Raw genomic sequence first — 17,413 nt, forward strand, 5'->3', positions numbered from 1 at the left:
CTGTTCTATCCATGTGAAAGTGTGCAAGAGAAGAAACTGAAATTGAACAGTCGTAGTAATTTTTTTTTTCCCCTTGTGCACACACGGGGTGATCAATTTTCTTGCCGTGCGTGGATTTTTCTTGCCACATTGACTATTTCAAGCCGAACACATATCTGTGTTTCTTCGAAGTAGGATACCGCGAGTGGATTTGTGCTCTTCATATATTGGGGGCAAAAGTCACATGTGTGAAATCGGTTGTGATTAAGCATAAGAAGCCAAGGTTCTTCGTACCGAATGATCAGGACTTGAAGTTTTCCCTCGATTGGAGATTATCTTGGATTACTGACCAGAGCTGTACACAAAAGGGGGGAAGCTTCTTTTCCAGCTGCAGTTGTATTTCAGTGTGTGCCGTTTACTCTACATCCGTGGGAATTTTAAGTGGATTATTCATAAAGCACTTTTGTTTTTTGAGTGGTAAGCATTCTGTTGTGATTGCAATGTTATCATTGTAGAGTAAGGTGGGTTGCCTCATGACTCTCTGCCCACATTTTATGATAGGTATACCTCTTATTAAACCATTTTGGGATAGTACAGTGTAGATAAAGATAATTTGCGATTAAAATAATCCAGAGAGAGAGATATTGATAGGTAGAAAGATAGATATTATAGATAGATAGATAGAAAGAGAGAGAGAGAGAGAGAGAGAGAGAGAGAGATGAGAGAGATGGACAGAAACTTAGTTGTATAAAAAGCAGAATTGCATTTTATGTACAAATGTATCCCAAGTCATAAATAATCCTTTTAATGAGGCTGACATCCAATTTGTTGAACATGCATTTGGTTTGTCTGAATTTTAGTTCTACAATTCATGAACTCATAGAAAATTATATTTAATCAGGTTTGGGGTGATTATGATAATCTTTTAAGGAGCTCCATGTATTTGGTCTTACCCAATGAGGACACAGTCATTACATTTATATGTACACTAATAGATGATCATGGATATATTCATTATTCATTTCCATTCATTTCCACCAATAAAATCATTTGAGTCATTGACCCCCAAAGATTATCAAACCCCAAAGATTATCAAACCATTTATTAAAGATATGTGCAGCTTAAATTAATTCTAACATCAATTCAGTGAACATGGAGAATATCTAGTTGGTATAGGATTCAAATGTTGTGACTTTTATGCAGTGTTCTCAGAGAAATAAATCTGTCCAAAGATTCTGAGTGGAATGAAGGCATTTCAAAACATAAAATATTGACTCTGAGGTATAGAAAGATATGGTTATCTTCTAGAGCTCCAAGATCGTACTATTCTACTCATTTCTTCATTTTTTTTCTGCAGTAGGTCACTATAATTTGCACCACCAATGTTGGAAAAATCTGCTCCATGGCAATACTAATCCTAGAGCTTGACCATGTACATTGATACCTGACATTTTATGTGCATATACCATACAATTATACTTATACATGTATGCATTGTGTTACATGTATATATGCCAGATATGTTTTGATTGGGACTTGTAAGACAATTTGCCACTTATTGAGTGGTTGGATTTGTGATCAAGAACCATGGCAACAGAATCAGAGATTGTATAATTACAGTTGTAGTATATTATCCCCTTCAAGAATCAGATTGAGTTCCACATGAAGCTATTTCTTACCTTGGGAGAGGACGTACAGTGCATTTGTGTTAAAGGAGGCAATTATACTGTGCAAATTTTGAATTTTAAGTTACCGTAAAGTTCCGTGTATAAGACGCACTATTTTTTCGTCGGAAAATGTTGAAAATCGGGGGTGCGTCGTATACACGGGTACAGTCGAATCACGGAAAAAAATCCGTCATGTACACCCAATTTAATAAGCCAACTTGGGGCCATGTATGCCCATCGACGTTTGGAAGGTAAGCAATCACTAAAACTTACGGATAAATTAGCGATCTTTCAATCTGGACACACACAAAAGCTGCAAGTACGAGATAAACTTACATCGGCCTTGTGCAGTAACGATGTATCAATCTGGCCATAGACAACAGCTGTAACAGCACTGCTGTATGCTACCGATGTCAGTCTACCAAGCTACCAACAGCCAACCTAGTAGCTGGAATACGCGATGTACAGGTATCATTACTAAATTACCGATACCGTAAAACTTATCAATGTACTAGTATCAATATGGCCATAGGATCGACACTATGTCACCGCAAATATGAACGATGTGTGAAGCATGCATGCATATCCATGTCGTTCGTTTGCTCTTCATTTCACGAGGCCAGCTAGGATAGCATAGCTACACTGTAGCTAGCTAGCTAGCAAGCCTTTGGCATAGGCAGCAGCTACAGAGAGGCTTTTGCAATGGACTCGCGTGCACACAGCGATCGGATCAAAGCGCGCTTGCCCGTTGCGCGCTGTGTGTGCAAGTCCATTGCTCTCTGTGTGCGTGTGCTGAAATTATAGCGAGCTGCCTTTTGCAAAAGGCTAGCACTGTGCATACAAGCATGGTACAAGAGACACACGTTACTGGTAGTGCATGAGTGTACTACCGTACGCACCGCACGTCTTGCCGTATCATCCCTCTGCTACACTTGTTGATGTTTTTCTTATTTTCCGTAATGAACCTTCCAGTCTGACATGCGTCAATATGCGAGACCCTCTGCTATCATGACAGCAAAGATCGTACTGTACACTCATGAGTACGATATGCATGACACATGTACCACGATTGAAAGGCAAAACAATAGCAAGTGAGTACCGAGACAAGTCTCGCATTTTGCGACTTCCATATTTTGCCGATGTCCGATGAATACCGTTAAAAGAAAATATAAAAGGAAACGAAAAATAGAGCAAATACATGCTGTATTCTAGGGAAATTTTGAGCTGAAATAATATGTATGACACACGCAATATTTGCGTGGACATTTTCGTGTTTTTTTTTTTTTTTTTAAATTTTAGGTCCGAAAGTAGGGGTGCGTCTTATACACGGGTGCGTCTTATACACGGAACTTTACGGTACTAGTGAAAATGAAATTGCCCTCAAATATATGGTGTATAAATACTGTAGTATTATGCATTATTATACTTTCCCATCTCAAACTATCACACAATATACATGTATCACATACAGGTTTTTTGATACCAAAATATGTGATCCTATGATTAGAAAGCTATCTTATTAGACTTTAGCACAGAGTCAAACTTGGCAATTTTGAGAATGTAGATTGTTGGGAATATCAATATGCTGTACAACATGCTGGAATTCAATGTCATTGCGCAATGTGCGAGGAATGCAATGAAGTGTTGTTACTGCACTTTGATCTTTGACCTTTGCTTCACCGCTGTGCCAAAGTGTGTTACTGTGATGATTAAGACCTGCAAACAAATCAAATTCAGATCAACGTGCCTGCGAAGTGTTGAGATATCATGACTGATTTAAAACAAATTTTAGAGTAGCTCCCACACTCCACTGGGTTTTTCTACTGTTTGTGTAGCTCTGTACCCCTGTGTTTATTCAAACGCCCAACGTGCATTGGCCATGCTCATTATGTGTGTATACACGCGAACATGTTCGGTTGAAATGTGGGTATATTTAGCTCTGCTGGATTTGAATTCAAGATGGATACTGGTAATTCTGTGAGTATGTTTCACAATTATAAGTCCTTCTGAAAATTGTTTAAAGATGAGCCCTCTTACTGCAACATTTTATGCATAATGTTGGATTGAATTACAGAATATGCTGGCTAGGTTTTGATAGTGCATCAGATTTTGTGCTATTGTCTTTAAATTGCCGAGAGAATGAACTGTGAGAGATTATATGTTCACTTTGAAAATGTGTGATGTCTCTCTTCCCTTTTCCCCCATGTGAGTATCTTGATAGTACTGTAAATTATGCAGAAATTTTTCGTGGAACGCATTAGTTTTTGTGCTACTTTTGGTGAGTGCGAATTCTAAAACTTGCAGAAATATCTTCACAATTTTCTCTGCACATCTTGAATGGGTGCTTGATTGGGGAGCACAGATTCAAGAACCTAAAGTGAATTTTTTTTTTTTTTTGAGCTGCTCTGTGCAAAAAAATTAATTGCGCAAAAATACCAAAGTTTACAGTAATGTTTTCAAATTTTGCGGAAATTCATTCCGTGAGATTTGAAAGGCCAGTTTGCACTTTACAGAAAATTACACATGTTCATACACATGTATTATTCATTTGACGACCTTGTATCTATTACAAGCTAGTCAACCATACTTTACTAAAGTTTGCATTTCATTTATTAGTTGTGGTTGCTATGCTGTCCTGGATATGTATACTGCCAATAGCTTTCTGTTTGTTAGGCATATAACCTTTTCAGTATATACAGTATGAATAAAATGTGATTATATTAGTGAGCAGTTCGCTTTGCTGCATTTCACGCGAGCATCAATTTCTGCTCTGCGCATCCATGTGTTTGGCAGTGATGAAATGGCATTGTTGATGAGAGGACGCGAAGTTGTTCCAGCCATGCGTGAATAATGAATGTGGTACGCCATCCATCGCGATGCGGCGAGGTTGAGCAGTGGTCCAGATGGAGAGGATGCACTGTTGATGATCATTTTGTTATCCTTGTCAGTTAAATGTTTTTAATGCAGCAACCAGTACCACCCAAAGAGGCATTCACAGAAAATTGCATATCATTATAATGAAGCGTAAACAGACTCTTGTCATTCACTATGTCAAACTACATTCTGTATAATTGCACCTGCTACATGGAAGTTTCACCTGTCTCAATTATTAGCAAAGCAAATGCCATGAAAAATACAGTAATCCGTAAAGCATTGGAAAAAAAAAATCTACATTTTACTTCATTTTAATGTCTGTTCTCTTTTAAAAATATCTATTACCTAAGCATCTATGCTGTGGGGGAATTTCATGAAGTGTTTAGTCAGATATTTTGTCTGAATAACTGTTATAAGCTACTGAAATCCTTGCACCTGATTGGCTGAGAGCAAATTTGTCCAACAAATTTGTCGGAAAAATGCTTCATTTTGCACTATTACTTGACTTGATGCGTACAGGTTTAGCAGCTCGAATAAAGATCAATATCATATTAAAAAGAATCCAGAATTTAGACAAGTTTAATATATATAAGAAATTAGATTGAAATAGCATAATGAGTTGATCTTTGCCATCATAGACTTCTGGTCAGAGCAGGTGCATATCAATCAGTATATTGCACCGTGAATATGTGGCCTCTGTTGACATTATTTCTCCAGTCTAGCACACAGCTGTACAATGTGCATTGTGTGTAGTCTGCTAGGAACTCAACCTTGTAATTGTGTGTACCAATAGAGGGTTCTGTAACAAACACAGAGTCATGTTAGTGCAGTCTGGAGAAAACGACTAAAAGAAATATAGTCTTACTGCCAGCACTGAGATTGATATGACTGTAAAACATGATATATTCGCGGCATGAATTTTTCGTGAATTGGAGCCGACGGCCTTATTTGCGGCATGAAATTTTCGCGAACTGCCACTGGCATTCAATGCATGTATAATGTAGACAAGAACTTTCGCGTGCATTTTAATTTCGCGAATCTTGGCGCCCGCGAAATTCGCGAAATTAAAATGCACGCGAAAATTCCTCGTTTTACAGTACAGTTTCATTCGTAGTTTGTTTTTGATTTTCTATGTGTAAAGTAAATTTCGCTAGAATTTAGCATGTGATGTCCCGTCAGTTTTACTTGCATTTGGGTGTTCGAATGGATCCATACGACGGGAAATATGGGTTGAAGGATAATACCTTTTTTTTTTGTTTGACTGCAGTAGTAGCCCCACTTTCTGATTTGACTCCATGCCAGTATTTGGCATCCATTTTGCAGGGCCTTGGCTCTGTGAGAAATACACGTTGAGGAGAGAGTGTTTCTGCATACACTGTACCATACAATGTAGCAGCCAGTGGTTTCCCCCCAATTCGGTGCCCCCTATGGTGTTCAAAACACAAGCACAAACTTGGGCGTGTGCCCTGTTTAGAATATCACGATGGTACATTTTCAATTAGTTTCTGTGGAGCGTATTCCTATTGGGTTTTTTTATTTTGCTATTTTGGTTTTTATGGCAGACATGTTTTCACTGTCTGGCCATGTAGCACTTATTAGACAGGAAATTCTGTGGTAATGGCGGAATTCGCCTGGTATCAATTTTTTCCGCAAAGTGCTATATACATGTAGTAACTGTTTGCAATATTAGTATTAAAGCAGTGTATTGGAAGAAATAGCAAATCATTAAACCCATTAGTTTATGTGATGTTGTGTTGTCAGTCATTCTGAAGTACATTGTATATGATGTAATGACTGGATGAAATATAACATTGTAATGTGGTACATGAGATTCTCTTGACTTTGATGCATTAGTGCTTTTCAGTCACAGTTCCACAGTAGCTTTAAAATACAGTATCATATGTCACTAGTGGAATTTTGAATACTCAGTATCCTGTATAACAGTGAATGTTACCTGGATCCATTGCTTGAACTTTTATAATATCTTCAAGTGTGTATTATACCTACAAGTACCTCTTTAGAAAGCTTTTTACAGTATTCCAACATTCTTTTATTGTAGATCAAAGGTGATTCATTATGGGTGCCACTAATACAAACCATCGTGAAACTATCTGGGTTTTTTTTTTTCTGTTGAAGAAGTTGAATATTTGGCTGAAAATACAACTAAATATAGTCAGTGCATTTGAATGTTCAAAAAGTAATACTGCAGTCTATGTACATATAGGCTTTCAGTTTTCTGTGACTCATTCTTGTATGATGACTGTGTTTTGTATGAGTCATACAGTTTGTAGATTTAGAATGGTAGCTCTTTTCACTGTTTTCCCCGTCTGTTTGATTTTAGAAGAGCTACCAGTATGCCTGTTTCCCCGAGTATTGAAGTATTTATTCAATTGTTTCTTTTGCATCTCCCTGCCCCCAAACAGCTGAGAGAGGAGAATGCCAGCTTGCTCCAGAGGGCCGAGGAACGGGAGGCTGTGATTGGTCGTCTGGAGCGGGAGAATGAGGAAGGGCGCACTCTGCTGGCCATGCTCAGAGCGGACTTGGACAGGCTGGGGGCCGAAAGGTCAGTGTGGAAATTTAAAGGACAAGTTCACCTTCATAAACATAAGGATTGAGAGAATGTAGCAATATTAGTAGAACACATCATTGAAAGTTTGAGGAAAATCAGACAATCCGTTCAAAAGTTATGAATTTTTGAAGTTTTTGTGCAGTACCCGCTGGATGAGAAGACTACTGCAGTGTATGAATAACTTAGATGTCACATGCATACAACAATATAAGGAAAATATAAAGAGAATTTCACAAAATTCCATCTTCTGAAAAAAGTACACATTCCCCTGACTCGTTACCGACAAATGTTATGGGTAATATTATTCCCCCTGCCTTTAGAAAGAGGCAAGTCAAGTGCTCTTTTATTATGCGAAAAAAGTGAAAATATGTTGAATTTTCTTTTACATTTTCTTTATACTGTTGTACGCATATGACTCACAAGCTGTAGTAGTCTCCTCATCCAGCGGTTCCAACACGCATTGTCAAAGCTGCCAGCTTGTATGTTTCAATAATGTATGTCATTTAGTGCGCTTTTTTTCACCCAAAAGGAAAAACTGCCTTCTAAATAAAAGTAATGCTTAAAAAGATATTGATTATACAGCTGTATTCGTGTGCAATATTTTTATGCAATATTGTTTTTAAAGAGAATCTAAACCGATTCGATATAATTACTTCGGGGGGGGGGGGGGGGGACTTTCTTCTCATGTGAAAAGCATAAAGAAATATATATACAAATACAGTGGAGATCCTTCGTAACCTTTTTTTTTTCTTTCATTTTTTTGTGCCAGGGACTGTAGACAGTGTGTACAAGCCTGTGGGGTTTTCTGTGTCAGTCAGCATTCAAAGCACACAAAGGGTTAAAAGTGGTTTATGAATAAAGTCATCTGACATCTACGAGTATGTTACAAATAGACTTGAATTTACATATATCTTATAGTCTATTGCAAGTACTGGTAAAAAAACATATCCCCACCAAGACTGGGAACTTGATTATGATCTTTAAGAAAGATAGTGAAGGGAATTTGGCAATACAAATAGTGTGTTTCTGTCGTGGTACATTTCATCACCAAAACCATGCTTTCATGACGGCTTGCTTTAGTGTAAACACACCTCACAAAGCTCCGCCACTGCTGAGGCCATTGAGCATAGCCTGCAAATGCAACTCCTGATTTAACTCAAAATATTACATGCACACTTGCTAATAAGACAAAATTAGGGACACTCAATGAAAAGGTGTCTTCGACCACAGAAGTTGACCGGAGCACCTGCCCCTTGGCCGGACAGTGTGCAGAGCGTGTTCATTATTCAGCGAGGTCACATCAGATTGACTCGGTGATGGTCGTATGAGTGCGACTTCTGCGCCGTCTGATCTCCTTTCGTGTTCAAATTTTCATCAATCAGCTGCATAAATTGTTTCCTTGTTCTCAGTGAGGAAACTCACTCTTTGAACTGTATTGATTTTTATTGCTTTTGATATCCACCTACAAATTGGACATTGAGCGTTCATGTTTTATGCTAAAGAAAATGATGAACAAAAAACACCTGGATGAAACTTGTGGTCAGAATTTAGTAATTTAAATCTACTAGTCCATCAATTATGTCACTTTCAGTTGCATTAAAGTGTGGGTGATATGAACATTGTGTATATGATACCAACAGACAGCTAATAATGGATACTAATGTGGACTAGATTCAAAACAGGGATTTTTAGTAAACTGTGTACCTTTGTGAAGTAAAGCCTAAATGAATGATGAGAGGGATTATGCTGAATGATTAAATGTGAAAAGCTTCAAAGAGGCGATTCGGGGCACATTTTTCTTCAGGCATATTCTGGATATATCAAAGATTGCAACCCCCCATAAAACAAACGAGACAAAAAAAAAAACAACGGCAACAACAAATAAAACCCTTTATGTACCACAATAGCTGTCGTCTACCTTTAGAGTTTATTATATATATATTTTTTTATATAAGGATATTAAAGTGTAAAATCTATCGAACCAAGCACCTTCGCTGACTATATAAGCATTAATGGACCTATACACTAATTTGACCTAATGATGTCGGCTCTGGGCGTACAAGGAATCATTACCAACCCATGAAGTTTACTGTGCTTGTACATTGTGTATTTTGCCTCTGAATTTTACTTGTGTTTACGTAAATTGTTAGAGTCACATGTATGATGATTATGCTGTGTGTCTTTTATTCAGCTAAAGTATTCAAGAGCCAGAGTGTACTGGGGTAGAATTACAATGTAGGTACCTGGGGGAAAAAAAAAAATTTGCTTGTAACACACAATCATACTAATAAGGAGGCTACCAAACCTCAGATGCCATTAAAGCATATTTACACATTTTAGGTATCTGACATTTGATATTTAATGGCTGAGGAGTCATATTTCAAGCCTCACATGATGATTATGTATGTTGTGTCGTTTGGCTCACATGGTTTGTGTTAAAACCCAATGTGATGAAAACTGGTATGCAGTGTAGTACAGTTGTAAGTGAATAGGGTTTGTCATATCTCAGGGGCAAGAAACAAAACTAGGTTGTGTTTTGATTTTGCTTGTCAGCATGAAGGAGAAATGCATAGGTATGTGTTGAATTATAAACTGTGCAGAGCAGAACTTGGCAAGTTTTTCCCCATAATCAGCTCTTCCTACGAGAACCACACTAGACCTTCACTCGGCACTGCATACTGGCACTGGTCCGACAATCCCTGACCAGTAAAAATCACTGTCGGACCAGTAGCTTTTTCAGGAATGGACCAGTAAAAAATGGGTACCTACTGGTCCGACATACAGGTGGGACCAGTAGAAAAAATGGGTTAGTGTGCAGCCCTGCTTTACTCTTCAGTTCTTGTGAGTATTTGAGATGCTACCTTCAACCCTGATCTCATCTCATTCGAAGAAAGGAGTTCACCGAATTACAATGTTTTAACACAGAAACTTCTTCTCTTTTTTCATTTTTTTCCCCTTTAAAACCTCCATTTGTCAATTGCGACCAACAGGGACAGTTTACAGCACACCAACAACCATCTTCTCCGAGTGTTAACCACTGTGGTCCAGGCTGCCATGGCAACGGAGAATGCCATCAACCGCCGCATGGGGCCGCACTCCCGGCAGGGGCCGTCCCGCCAGGCCCTGGACATGGACCGACGAGGCGACGGAAGACCTTCCTCCCCGCGGGCGGAACGCCCCAGGGGGGCAGTTGGAGGTAAGTGGTATAAGCGTGCGCGGTGGAAATAAGTAAGTACTGATTTTTCAAAGGTGAATTGCAATCCATGTTTCACTGTAAGTGAACTTTGTGTAGCAGAGTGAAATGAAAGAAACAGAGTGGTAAAATTAGAGCTCAGAAATTAAAGTTGCAGGATTTGATTTTTGTTGCTCATAGAATGTTGATTTTGGTAGCAGCCACACGCAGAAATTTGATAGCACTATACTCTCTCAATGGTATACATAGGAAGTGATGCCAAAATGATTTTTTTTTTTTTGGAGGGGGGGGGGGTCAATTGTGTAGCAACTACAACCCTATCATTGTGTAAGTTCTGACAAGTCTGCAGTAATTTGACTGTGAAGAATATCACTGTGAGACCCAAAGGAATCTTTCACTGTTGTGTGTGTACTCTCACTCCATTCATTGAAGTCAACATGAAGAGTGGGATAATAGTGATGGGACTGGGTGGTACAAATCTGTTTTACTTCAAAGGGAACCCCCTTTTTGGTCAAGTGAAGATATCTGTAATGTTACACAGTGCAGGATTGATATATTTTGTAGAAGTGTTGTGAAAAAACTATGACTCAATACCTACTTGTACTCTCATGTGCTTTTGTATGCTCTCTAGATTATTCTCAATGAAAACCATTTTCCTGTTTGCGGTTATTTTCTGTCGCAAGGCGATACGAGCTCAGATGGCAGCGTCCTCCACGACACCAGTGTCGGGTCCATTCTCAGCGACGAGGGCCTGGAACTGTCCCAGCACATCAATGAGAGCATGTTTGTGGGACCAGACCTAGACTCAGAGGGAGAGGAGATTGTGACTGGTGAGAAATCACATGACCCTTTTTCTTTACCAAAAATGACTTCTTTCCATCTTCTTCTTTTATTCTCTTTGTCTATCGTTCTTGATATTACTTTTTTCTTTCTTTTAGATTTACAAGGCATGAAATGGTGGATTATTTTTACTTTAATAGTGGACATTTTCGTGCAAGTATTTCTTTGTACTCGGCTGGGTAAGATGAATTTTGTGTGTTTATGATTCTGTGGAATCAATACTTCAGTAGTTTTACATGTAACAAGCAAAAAAAAAAAAAATTAGATGCTTTTATTTTTGCACTAGTATTTTGTTGCACGAAACGAGCAAAAAATTCCACTTTTACAGTAGTCTCCTGGGATGAACCACAAGGGGTGGTGTGTCCAAAATGTTGGTGTGTTTGACCACTTCATCACTAAACTACATTGTAGTGTGAGACAAGGGATCAGGCTTAATGTCATTGTGCAGAGAGGTCTACGATATACAGCTGTATGCTTATTATTGAATAGCTCATTTAATGTTGGTGTGATAACTGACTTGATAACAGAAAAGAAAATTGACAGTCGCGACAGTCTAACCTTGATAAGGGCTGTGGCAGAAAAGCTTGGAGTAATGTTCGCTGTTATACAGCTACAAAATTCTGCTGTGTTGGGATAGCTCTGAATTGCTCCATATACAGCTCTATAAGTGCTTCATGCAATATTAAAACATACTAATTCCACAGCTAAATTCTGTCAGACAGTGTTTCAAGGGGTTAGGTTCATGTGGGTCTTTGTCGCAAAATGTGTCGACATACCTCCAACTCATTTCAAGCCTGTTATCATGCTTAAACCAACCTTGCGATGGTGTAGATTCATGTTGATGTTGATCAAATATGCATGAACTTCCTTCATACCACCATATCACGCCTTATTGGAACTCTTGCTTCACACTTCTCCCTCACCAAACTAGTCTTGCACCGGAGTAAGTGTTCAACTCATATTGCTGTTATTGAAATATGAATGAACATTCTTGAAACTGTCATTTCATTGCTCGTGACATGCTTAGTTGGACCGGCCTTGAAGAAACGCTGCATTTATCAGAGTTTTGTTTAAAATTGTATGAACACATCTCATATACTCTCTTCACATCTCTTGTTATGCCAAGAAAGTGAAGTAATGTAGTAGGTACTAGATTTTGGCGTGGTCGTGTCTACAAATGTGAGAGCATTCCTCGCACTCTCACTTCACACCCCCTGGAATGTCAAATGATCCTTTTGCCGCGGAGTAGCTTTTAGCACCTCCTTGGGGACCGCTCCAACGGGGCGGCTTTCCCCGATTGCGTGAGTTACGTGCCGCCGTCCGATTCTCCTCTCAAACCCCCGCAATTGATGAGATTCTACCGCCTTTCCTACACGAGCGGTAATTTGACACCCGAGTTTTCGTGCTTAAGAGCACCTCTCTCCCATGGCGCACTCTTGCATAATGCCTCACACTCCTCCACTCTTAGAATCCCACGCCTATCATCACTATTTAAGCAACTTTTGGGTGATACATGATAAGTGAGCAAGGGACTTTAATAGTAATGTACAAGTGATTAAAGAAAAAAAAATGGGTAGTTAAAGTAATAATGCTTACTGCAGTGTAACTCCCTGGGGGACAATAAAGACTCTCATCCAAATGTGTAAACACACTTTATTACACTTATCATCTAGATTTCAATTACTAAGAGCTATTGTACAAATGTATCTACATGTATGACTGAAATGAAAGTACAAATGTATTTGCAACTGTCGAAGGCAGATAAAAATGAATTACCCTGGGTGAAGCGCATTTATTATATTCAGCAATGCCAAATGGACTGATACCAACTCATTCATATGCACAACTGTAGTTTATCCTTAAATTGCTTTCCGTCACAGGTTTGTGTATAATGTTTTGTCTTTTTTTTTTGACTGAGGTTTTGTTCTGGTTTATATTAAAAGCTTTGATGAAACAAACAAATGAAAAGAGAATTAATGTACCCGAAAGTTTGGTAAGGCCGTGACTGAGAAAATGTGTGTGGTTGAGCATCAAGTGGTGCAGAGGGGTGTCAAAAATACATTCAGCAGCTGATGCTGTCATAATAGCCACTGGTCCACGCCCCCTTTGCGGTGGGGTCTGTCAGCACATGGAGCTATGCCTAACTGCTCTCATACATGTCATGTGCCACCCAAGCTCCCAGTCAAGGGATGTGCTATTGGGGAAAACCGCCCTTTTTGCGTTGAAGAGGGCCTCAGCACGGTGAGAAAATGCAAATCTCTTTAGAGATCTGATAAGGCCATGTTTTTTGAAATGCAAGAGGGGCCCAGTAGTTGCTCTCATTTTAAAGCTCTGATCTGACATCTTGGTGATGAAAGGGAAACCCTGAGAGAAACTGGTGTCAAAGGGGCCTGAGCTGACTCCATTTTACTCCGTTGGCTCGCCATGATTGCATAAGCAGTTTTCAGCAGCTTTTTTTTTTTGCTACGTAAGAGAAACTGGCAGAATGTTGCCCTGAATATTTGTATACACATGCTTTCCATGCTGTGACTTTGTTGACTTTGAAAATTAAAGATGAAGTACAATGTACATTGAGCTACGAAGACCGCAAGGATGTAATGTGCTGTATTACAGAAGAAAACTGACGTGGGCAATTGTGCATATGTCACTAGACTACTCATTTTAGTTTACAAGAAAGGACATTATATTTTGTTGACAATTTGTTTAAGATCAAACATAAAAAAACAAAATTTGTTACCTCAAAGTATTTTTTGAGCACAGTGAATGCCGGTATTTGAGCATTGAGCAGTTCTCATGCATATTTCAGCCTTTTGTGTGACATACGTGTACATGTATTTGGGTTTAACATACAGTGTACAATGTGATTTTTGAAAGGTAAGTTTTACAACATGTTTTGTTGTATGGGAGTGTGGCAGCTCCTTTACAATGGCTATATGGATTGCAGAATGGGGGGGGGGGGGGTGGGTTGGTGTAAGTACAGATTTTGTTCTTAGATTTTGGAGAGTTGGAGGAGATTCAATTGATTTATTGTGTAGGACAGTGCTTCACTGTATATGACATCCAAAGCCACTCCTCAAAATGTTATCTTTGCCGCAGTGCTTCGGTTGTATTTGGATGATAAGGCACTACCTATCTGACAGTTGCCTTTACAAGTATTGTAGAATTTGTCTACAAGATGTGGTTGAAATGATTGATATCACTGGTTAGGGTGAGGTTATCTTAAAGCACAGAAGCTTGGTTGCCATGACAATCACATACTATCAATATGCGATATGATAGCGTTCCTACACTGTACGTAACATCATCCATGGATGTTATGCTGATGTGGAAATTTTAGGGAGGGCCCTTTTCTCTGAAGGAAAGACTCACAGCCACATAATAAAGAATGAATAATTAGTAATGGGACGTTGTAGAGCCATTTCACAGCACTGTCATCAATGACAATATTTTTGTGAGTTGTTACCTTTGTGAATGTAAAATTGCAACAAAATATGAGGCATGAATGTAAAATTGCAACAAGATATGAGGCATAATTTCATTATTTTGGAGACTTCTTTTGTCTTTTTTTTTTTTACTGTAGCAGAAGAGGGCCTTTTAACATTGGGCATTGAGTCTTGATTCAAACTTTACCATGTTACGTGTATTTTATCCATTTGATGGTTTGTGCGTATGGAAGGGGGGGGGGAGGAATGAGGGTGTTAACTACAATCATAAGGTCATATTTAGACCTGTACAATCTCCAAATTACTGTTTCAAAGAAATGCCTACTCATTTGAGACAAACTGTGGTATGAAGGGGAAACGGTGAGCCTTTGAAGCCTTCTGAGCACTGGATTTGACACGTGATCCATATCTTGTGCCAGCAACAGCTCACAGCACAGTCTTGGGTAGCCATATAGGCTACCACAAATCCTCATTACCAAATTATACAGATTCACTCGTATGTCCTCAGTCATCACCCAGATCTGCTATTATACCATCACCTCCCCCCCCATCGTGTCTGAACGCATCAGATATCAAATGTGTGACTTCCTGCGATTCCCCGCAACGAGAACGACCCAATACAGGAAGCGATGATGGCTGTTGTGTAGTCGCAGTGTTACGTTTCTGGCCAGATCCGATTGATGCGATTTGGACGAGATTATCGGTCATTCATGGAGAGGGTTAGCTCGTGAATGATCTGCAGCTGTACCCTAAAGTTGACAAGCACGTCATCAAACCAGACAGTCCTGTGGGATCTGGAGCAAAGATTTCCCTTTGCTCTTTTACCCCTGAATGATGTGCGGTAGTATGATATGATAGGAGTAGCACATGCTGCAAGTAATGAGTCAAGTGCTGTAAACTTGGAAACCTTGTAGTCACTACTGGTCGCCCTCTGATCAATTTGTTTTGTTTTGTTTTGTTTGCTGAAGAGATACAAAATGCAATTATGCCTCCAAGAATTTCTCCTGAAATATTGCACGCTCATGGGATTGGTTGTGAAAGTCATCAAACAAGCAAATGTTGATAGCTCATAACAAACACCATTATATCAAAGGCTGTTTGGCTGTCAGTGTCACAGTAACTCAGATCATGCTTCAGTATATGTGTGACATTTCAGTTGTCTTCTTTCTTAGGCACTATGCAGGAAGTTGTAAAATTTAACTCCCGAATTTTATTGGTTAAGCCCTCATCTTCGACAGCCATCTGATCCTGAGGGATCAAGAAAAGCAGCATGTCTCTCATGTTGCGTGAAATGAATTTGTCTGAATTGATGTGAAATTGAGAATGTTCAGGGGAGAAAAAACTTTCTTTTTTTTTGAGGGGGAGGGGGTAGGATTACAGTAGGAGCAAAACAAGAGGGTTCTGAGTAGTAGCTATTAGTCATAGGGTAACCTAGAGGCCCATATCTAGGGTTCTCTAAACTGCTTGGCTGCCTTTGTGTGGAAAGATAGGTAGTCTAGGCATTCAGCACAGTTTCAACTCTTAACCCGTTGAGGACGGATTGATTTTGCTTACAACATGCATTTCCCACAGACACTTGCCCGAGTATGCTCGCGACTCATCCTCAACGGGTTTAAAGGATGTGTGGCGACGGAATCCAAATCTTATGCTCAGCCTTGACAGCAAAAGACTTTTCTCGGCAACTGGAAAGCTTTTTGGACCTTGTTCTACAATGTACATGTACCTGGCAACGACAGATGAATGCGAATTGCTTCTGATCAGACTCCAGGGTTGTTAACGCAAGGACGCAAAAGAGGGAAATGAATTGCAGATTTTTCAGAATGCCAGATGGAAGCATCCACAGATTAGAGAATACATTACGAAACTCCCATGTGCAAAATAAAACGAGTCTGATCAATATGGGTTACATATTGTACCTCATACCTTGAGCATTTTAAGTTATTTGTCTTCCCAGAATGTGATGTATTGTTTTCATTTTTTCCATCTGACAAGATAATATGTATGCCAAGCCATCTCCTTTTATGGTGTTGGTATTCAATCTAGCAAAAGAATGTTGTAGTAAACAGTCAAATATCCCCCCCCCCCATGGCCCATACACAGGCAGTCCAAGTTCTGATCCTGCATACGTAGATGTACATGTACAATTGTATGTGTGTCTGAACTGTCAACTATAAAATACCTCTGAAAGATATTTGGTTTGTTGAAAGTACAAGGACTAGCCTCATTCCAAGACTTAAAGGCCAGCACTCTTCAGAATAGCAACAACAAATTGTTGTTGTTGTTGTAATTGTTTTTTCTTTACTTTTATATAGTGTTTGTCCAAAAAAAACAGCTGCAATGCAATTTGTGTGAATTCTCTCAAACCAAAACCAGTGTAGTTTATTGGGGAGAAAGACTAACAACTGTCAGCTACATCTGTAGTTTCCTCTTCACAATGCCCACCTGGGATCCAATCCCTGGCTGCCCTGTGATGTTTTTTACTACTATCACATGAGCGGGCCTTCACCCCAGATCGCATCAGCCCATAGCAGTCCCACCCCCACCCCCCACCCCTTCTCCTCTCTAACATCTCCCCTGTGTACTACAGTGTATTTAGAGCTCCTTCATGGTGTACTGCTGGTCACGTCAACAAGTGTTTGGAATTCCAATCGTGTTCAGTGCTGCTTGACTCAATTTTGCATCAAATTTCCACAAGGGCTTGGAAGATTTTTTGTTTACGGACTGAAATGTGATGATAAAGGAGACAAAGCCAGATATTATCTTGTACATTGTACTTGTAGTTGACCATTTTTATACTCGTTCATTACACCGAAAGCCACTCATCTTTGATCAATACTCACACATGTGT

At 39.3% G+C, this 17,413-nt stretch overlaps 1 protein-coding gene across 1 annotated transcript in view; it reads left to right on the top strand.

The window, feature by feature from the left end:
- LOC139712458 (uncharacterized) overlaps window positions 1-17,413 on the top strand; it is a 150,034-nt gene that overhangs the window by 87,339 nt on the left and 45,282 nt on the right. Inside the window, 3 exon segments of the mRNA XM_071624275.1 lie at window positions 6,944-7,083; window positions 10,080-10,285; window positions 10,966-11,112. Coding sequence (XP_071480376.1) covers window positions 6,944-7,083; window positions 10,080-10,285; window positions 10,966-11,112 — 493 coding nt within the window.

Source organism: Diadema antillarum, unplaced genomic scaffold (assembly GCF_040938485.1).
Source record: "Diadema antillarum isolate AM-2024a unplaced genomic scaffold, OU_Dant_1.0 seq00001808_RagTag, whole genome shotgun sequence".
Classification (NCBI taxonomy): domain Eukaryota; kingdom Metazoa; phylum Echinodermata; class Echinoidea; order Diadematoida; family Diadematidae; genus Diadema; species Diadema antillarum.